The sequence below is a fragment of the Equus quagga genome, chromosome 14 (assembly GCF_021613505.1).
Source record: "Equus quagga isolate Etosha38 chromosome 14, UCLA_HA_Equagga_1.0, whole genome shotgun sequence".
NCBI classification, from domain to species: Eukaryota; Metazoa; Chordata; class Mammalia; order Perissodactyla; family Equidae; genus Equus; species Equus quagga.
Window position 1 is genome coordinate 28728679 of NC_060280.1, and position 7439 is coordinate 28736117.

At 47.2% G+C, this 7439-nt stretch overlaps 1 protein-coding gene across 4 annotated transcripts in view; it reads right to left on the reverse strand.

Annotated features, from left to right (window-relative positions):
* Positions 1 to 7439, reverse strand: part of C2CD3 (C2 domain containing 3 centriole elongation regulator) — a 134780-nt gene that overhangs the window by 12539 nt on the left and 114802 nt on the right. For all 4 annotated transcript variants that reach the window (XM_046685207.1, XM_046685205.1, XM_046685208.1 and 1 more), the window contains one exon: positions 3009 to 3120. In XM_046685207.1, coding sequence (XP_046541163.1) covers positions 3009 to 3120 — 112 coding nt within the window. The remainder of the gene's footprint in view (positions 1 to 3008; positions 3121 to 7439) is intronic.

A 7439-nucleotide genomic window follows, 5' to 3' on the forward strand; every position in this document is an offset into this window, starting at 1 on the left:
GGAAAATTCTTATTTCTCTTTCTCCCACACTTTGTATGTTATGTTTAACAGATCAAAGACAGTATGTCCCCCTGGGAGTTGGCACATGAGGAAGGCAGAAACACTAAAGCAGGAACAGTGCTTCTGCTTGGCAGGTGAGGGATGACAGCGCAGACTAAGTGGCTCACAGACCTCCCTTCCTATGGCTCACTGACACTTCACCCCCTTGGCTAGGAGGGGAAGAGGAAAAGGGAACTAAGAGTGTCCACTTCTTTCCTCTAGGGTGATTCTTGCCATCATCCTATTAGGTAAGAAGTATGTTGCCCTGCTGTTACTTGTAAGGAAACTGAGACTCAGAAAGGTCAAGTCACTTGCCCGGTCACTTAGCTACCTAGCAGCAGATTGAGTGTTCCACCTCATGGACGTCTCACTCAAAAGCTTGTGCTTGGAGCCGGGACACAGCCCTGTGACCCTAGCATAAATGCTGATGGGTATGTATGGGACATGCCAGGGAAGACGCAGAGAGAAAGGATGAGCTGGTGACCACAAACCAGAGTAGCAATAAAGGCCACAAAATGTAGAGTCCTGGGTGGGGACTGGCACCTCTCCTCCTCTAGGGAAGGATTTGCGCATGTGATAAAAACTGCGATGTGTGGGAACTGAGACTGATCCATGTGCCAAACAAATGGCGTGACCTGAAAATGGTGCTGGGGGAGCTGACGGACAGAGGGGGAAGGAAAATGGGGAAATGGATCAGACATCTGATGGCTTCTCTTTAGGACTATAACCCCAAACTCTGGGGGTACTTCTGGACTGACCCTATCTGTCATCAAAGTAGGCTCTAGAAAAGCATAAAAAATGTTAAATGTTAATTGCAAAATGAAGTCTATTTAAAAGAAGGCAAACTGGCTAGAAAAATATGCCAGAAGCCGCGCGTCATGACTTCAGAGCGGTATAAGGGAAGCATGGAGTTTGGAGTCACATGTTCAGAGCCACTGGTTGGGACACCCTGGGCAAGTGACTTAACCTTTGTGTGTCTCAGTTTTTATAGAAAAGAGACATAACACCTTGTAGGTCTTCAGGCTGAAAAGAGCCTCAGTTTTCTCATCTATTAAATGGGGATAACAATGGTACCCATCTCACTGGGTTGTGGGGAGAATGAGATGAGTTTACACATGTAAGGAACTTAAAATAATGTCTAGTGCATAGCAAGTGTTAAATAGGGGTTAGCTATTACAATTAATAATAAACAAGCTAACGTATTCTGTTCGTAGTATTATTCTCTGAAATCATCTTGTTTTTCAAAAAGTTCCAAGGGCAGGGGCTTTGTGCCTTGTTCAGCCCGGACCTAGAACGGTGCCCGGCACACGGTGGCACTGTATGGCTCCTTTCTCCACTACATCTCTGCAATCCCCCTTTCAGGATCACCAACCACCATCATGCGGCCCACCCTGAAAGACGCCTGTTCTCCGTTCAGCACCTGGGGTGAATTCTTCACAATTTAAATTGCTCTCACTCCCCTGCTTAACACACTTCCATGGCTGTCCTCGCATTTAGAATAAAATCTAAATTCTTTTCTACGGTTTCCAAATCCTGGATGATTGGTGCCCTTCGACCTCGTTAGATCCATCTCTATGTTCCAGTGCCACCGCCTTTGTCTCAGTTCCTAGGTCATGTTAAGCTCTTTCAGCCTCAGGGTCTTTGCATTTGCTCTTCTCTCTGCCTGGAATATTCCTCTCCAAGTTCCTTACAGGGCTGGCTCCTTCTCAGGATAGTGCAGTAGTTAGATTTTGAAACCAGACTGCTAGGGCTCCAATTCCGGCTGTACCACTTAGCACCTGTGTGAGGCAAGTTTCCTGACCTCTTTGGGCCTCAGTTTTTTCACCTTAAAATAGGGATAGAAATACGGACTTCAGGTTGCTGAATTAAATGAATTAATATAAAGTGCTTTGAATAGTGCCTGACCCTGGCAGGCACCACCATGACCACCATCCTTCTGCATAAACACTGCCCACTCAGAGAGACCCTATTCTTTATCAGAGCACCTAGTACTCATTGCAATCTGTAAACATTTTATTTTTTGTTTACTCTCTGTGTTCCATGAAGATGGGGAATTTGTCTTGTTAACTACTGTATGCTCAGCGCCTAGCACAATGCCTGATACAGCGTAGGTACTCAATAACTACATGCTGAATGATTAGAAAAATGTTTTTGTTTTTGAGGAAGATTAGCCCTGACCTAACTGCTGCCAAGCCTCCTCTTTTTGCTGAGGAAGACTGGCCCTGAGCTAACATCCGTGCCCATCTTCCTCTACTTTATACGTGGGACACCTGCCACAGCATGGATTACCAAGCAGTGCCAGGTCTGCACCCAGAATTCGAACTGGCGAACCCCGGGCTGCTGAAGCAGAATGTGAGAACTTAACTGCTGCACCACCAGGCCGGCCCCAAAAAGTGGTTATTATTATTATTTTTTCTTGCCACCTTTGCAAGAAAGGTCAGGTGCTGTACTAAGGCAGAAAAGAAGAGAGCTGGGGTTTGTATCAGGGTTCCAACCACCTAACTCAGCTGGATGATGACTAGTTACGAGGTGTTTTGTAAACAACAAATAGGTATACCACTGATATTATTCTCTTCATCCAGACCGTACTCCTCAGTCAAGGTCCTCTGTGGTTGCATTTCCTGTCTGAAGCTTCCTCTGCTCACGTCCACCTTTGCTTCTCTGGAGCTCCCACAGCACTCAGTATGCATTTCTTAGCTGTGTCCTTCTTTTAGGCTTCTGCACTGTTTCTTCCATATGTCGTCTTAGCTGACAACGCCCTGCTCTTAACACATTTGCTCTTCCTCATCATTCCTGAGCTCCTTGCCCACTGTTGGGCCACCGAATATGCTCAGTACAAGCTTGAAAAGTGACCACTGCTGCTGCCTTTTTGGGAAGCTGGCCTATGGCAGCTCTGCATTCTGTATACACCTTCATGGAAGAGATGAAGTCTCCATAGGAGATAGGAGGCCACACGGCTATTATCTTACCTGATCTGTCGTGGCAGGTGGTGGCAAAGCTGCAGAGAGTGAGAGCATCCGCAGGGAGGCCTCCAACTGCTGGGGAGGCAAAAAGAAGTTGGGCACGACAATGGGCTCTGGGCTATAATCGTAGTTAAGGGACACAAATACCTAGAAATCTACCGCCTTGCTAGACCAGCATCTCCACTGACCTCAGTCATCCCTATTCATCTTTACCCCCAACTTATCCCTGCCTAAGAATCCTTTGCTCAAGTGGTTCCCTCTGCCTGGAGGGCCCTACCTACTCCTAACAAATCATAGTCTACACTTTCTTTACGGGTCAGTTCAAATCCTGCCTCCTCCAGGAAGCCTTCTCCTAAGTGTAGCCGACGGTGACCCCTTCTTCTGCAGAGTCTAGAACACAGTCTGCAACACAGGCTAATGCTTGATTATCTGTCTGATACGATTCTCAGTTTGTTTCCCTCGGTATTCCCTAAGCTTCTCAAGGCACACATAGTGCCCTTCCCTTGATTTACCTCACTACTCTCCTACAGCCCTGCACGAGGCTGGCAGGTAGCAAGTGCTGAATGATACTTGCTGAGGGCCTGCTGGCCAAAGTCTGACCTGTTAGTAGTCAGTCAGACAGGCTGGGGTGGGAAGGTGGCTCCAGGGGCAGTATCTTAGGCTGGAGGGAGATACTTGGTACTGAAGGAGGGCCTGTCTTTCTGGTTCTTCTCAGCTCACATCCAGAACTGAGGCTTCTGTATAATGGGCTGCCTGTGGGCACAGCTGGTCCACCCAGTCTGGATGTGAGCCCTAGAAGGCAGGTGCCATATCCTGTACTTCTCCATACCCTCTGGAGGTACCCAGTACTGTGTAGAGAACATGGTGTTCCTCAAGCTGGATTTACATTTGTTTGATTGAAGCACTAATTCAGTTTGGGAGGGGAGGAAGGGGACTATTTGAATGTCCCAACTTCTTGTTTCTGTTCAATAAGCTAAGTATGGTTCTGATTCAGATTGGTTTATCATTGTTCTTCCATGGTAGACTTCGAACTCCAAGAGGGCAAAAATGATCACTTTTTCATAGCCACGTTCCTGTCACCTAGCATAGTACCTGGGACACAGTGTTCAATAAATATCTGCTGAATGAATGAAGTGCATCATTTCCTACTTTGGTTCAAGTCCCTGATGTTTCTACTGCGAGGTGGGAGTGGAGTTGAAGACCCTGAAGGGCATAAACCCTCTGAGCCAAGCCTTCTTCAGAGGCCCAGGTGAGGTTGGGCCTATTTGCTGCTGCTGCTCTGACTGCTGGGGACTGCCAGAAAGTCAGCTGATGCTGTGGGGAAGGGACAGCTTTGCTGGGAGGTGTCATGGGGGTGCCTGAAGCACCAAAGCTCCCCTTCCCAGCCCATCACCTCTTGCCTTCCTAAGGGTCCTGTTCCAACCTCTGTCACTTACTGGGTGGTAACTTCAGGAAAGTCCATTTTTTGTGCCTTTTTCTTCACCTGTAAAATGGATACTATAACAGTACCTTCGTTTTGAGGATTAAATGAGTTTATATATGCAAAGTGCTTAGAATGGTGCCTGACATAGCATGTGCTCAATAAATGTCAGCTATTCTCATCTTCCCAGGTTATGGGAAAAAGTTGCCTGTTCTCACTGTCCTTACTACAGGTTCTGTCACCCACTGAAGTCTGCCTTCCACTCCCATCTTTGCACTGTCCTCCTTAATGCTAAAGCTAGCGAATACATATCAGTCCACATTCCACTGGGCCTGTCTTAACTGTCAGAGCACTGACCACCTCTCCCTGGAACTCTGCTCCCACCTCTCTGACCAGCTCTTCTCCGGGTCCTCTGTGGGTGTGTCTGTTCTGCCTGCCCTCACATACGGGTGATCCTCAGGGCTCCACCTTGTGTGCGGGGGTCTCCTTTCCCTGCTCTCCCTGCTGCCATTCTCTATTTCCAGAGACACCTACTGCTACAGCTGAACTCCTGGCCTCCAGGTCTGCATCTCCTCCTGGATGTCCTACAGGCGTATGTTCAAAATGGAAATCTGTCACCTCCCCCCAGACTGTCTATCTTTATGTGCTGTTCTGTATCCAGTAAAGGACGTCAGGTACCTAGTAACTTGTGAGAGAAATCTCTAAGCCATACTTTCTATTTCCCTCTTTCTCATCCCCTGCCCCTCCCTATCCAAACCTCTCAAATCTCTCTCTCCTCTTTATCATAAAGCAGTCTATGCTTGAGGTTGTACTTTCTTCATCTTTTATTATTATTGCAAATTTCTTACCTGGTCTCCTTGCTTCTAGTCTCCTCTGACCTAATCCACCCTCTACAAGGTATTGGGGGACTTTTTCCTTTTTTTTTTGAGGAAGATTAGCCCTGAGCTAACTACTGCCAGTCTCCTCTTTTTTGCTGAGGAAGCCTGGTCCTGAGCTAACATCCGCGCCCATCTTCCTCTATTTTATACACGGGACGCCTACCACAGCATGGCTTGCCAAGCGGTGCCATGTCCACACCCGGGATCCGAACCAGCGAACCCCAGGCCACCGAGAAGCGGAACGTGTGAACTTACCTGTGGCACCACTGGGCCGGCCCCTATTGGGGGACTTTTTTAATATGTAAATCTGACCAATCATACTCTTGCTTACCAATTAACATTTACTGAACACTATTTATGTACCAGGCACTATGCTAAGTAGTTTACATCATTAATTTCTTTTAATTTCAATTTCCACCAGGGAAGTACTATTACCAACTCCATTTTAAAGATAAGGAAACTGAAGTTTAATTTGCTTACAGGATAGAGTCAAGCATCTCATCAAGGCATAAAAAGCCCCTTAAGATCTAGCCCAGACTCATTTCTCACCATCCCACTTACCCGTGGGCTCTAACCACAGGGAACTGCTGTCCGCAGGCCAGGCCCTTTCACTTGGCTATGCCTCTGCACAAAGTTTGCCATGACTAGAACTTCTCTTGTCTCTGCCTAGAGAATGCCTCTTCATTGCTAAGGTCCAGCTCTACTGTCCAGCTCTTACTGGGATACCTCCAAAGAGGGTAATGGCAGCTTCCTCTTCTTGCTCCCTAGCATTGTGTCCACGTCTCATCACAGCACTTAGGACAACAAGCTGGCACTGCCTGTTTACTGTTACTGTCATTACCTGTCTCCTACTTCATAATGGGAACTGCTCAAGGTACGGTCTGATTCAAATCTCTGTCCTCAATATGAAGCACAGGGCCTGGCAATACTCATTTTTGGAAAGAATGAATAGTCGAGAAGGTCTGAATTAAAGCAGTACCCTTACGACCTGGGCACACGTGCCTGCTCCTCCACAGACCACACATTCTGACACAACTACACTGACTGTAAAGGCAGCAGTGTCAGAAGCCAGGATGAGTGAGGCCAGGAGGCAGTCTGCTTTCAGCGCTCCCCCTCCAGCCATTGCATGCGTTAAGACTTTCCTGAGCCCAAACCCCCTACCCTTGGTGTCACTCTGCCCTGCAACAAGAATCACATCTGTTTAGTGTGTACAAATGTCTCCACTCATTTGATCTTCTCAAGAATCCTGTGAAACCCGGATAGTTCAGTTCAGTTTATATTCACTGATCCTTCTCTGTGCAATGTCTGGTGCTGACACAGAAAAAGACAAGGCCGCTGACCTACATGGGAGTGTACAGTCTGGTGGGTAAGGGATTACTGCCTCCATCTTACAGGTGAAGAAACTGAGGCTCTTCAGTTAAAAGGTTAAAGTCACACAAGTAATAAGAAGCTGGGTCTAGACGGGGTCAAATTCAGGCCCCCTGACTTCGAGTAGAGAAAGGTCTATTCAGTAAAGCAGCCTGCTTCCCCTACCAGCCGTGCAATAACCCCTTCTTGTTGTCAGGATTCCAAGTGAGCTGATCTGATCAGCTGGTTAGGCTATAGATGTGAAGGCTGTGCATGGTCCTAAGTGGTTTCTTTCCCCCATAACATGTTCATTTGCATTTCAAAGGAGGAAGAGGGGGAATGTTGGGGGGCCCTTTCTCCCTATCAACGCTGCCATACTTGGGGGGGGTGCTTCGGTAAGTCCATTTCAACTGTGCCCACTTCCCCTCCCCCGACTCCATCACTTGCCTTTTTTTTAAAAAAATTAAATATTAGGCAAGTCACTATAACTCTGAGCTTCAGTTTTCTTACATGCAAAATGGAAACGATGATATCGACCTTAAAGGCTTGTGATGACTGAATGAAAAATGTATGTAAAGGGCCTGGCACATAGTAAACGCTCCATCAGTAGTGGGAGTACTCTTCTGTCCCCTCTCTCTCCACACCCTCCATCTCTACTGCAACTGAGATTAATGGTCTCATTCCTAGATCCAGAGCCTTGTCTTCAGGTGTAAAATACCCAATAGAGTGACCAGATAAATCCGGCCATGCTAGGCTAATGAATGTGCTACCAACACCTCAACCCAGTTCAAA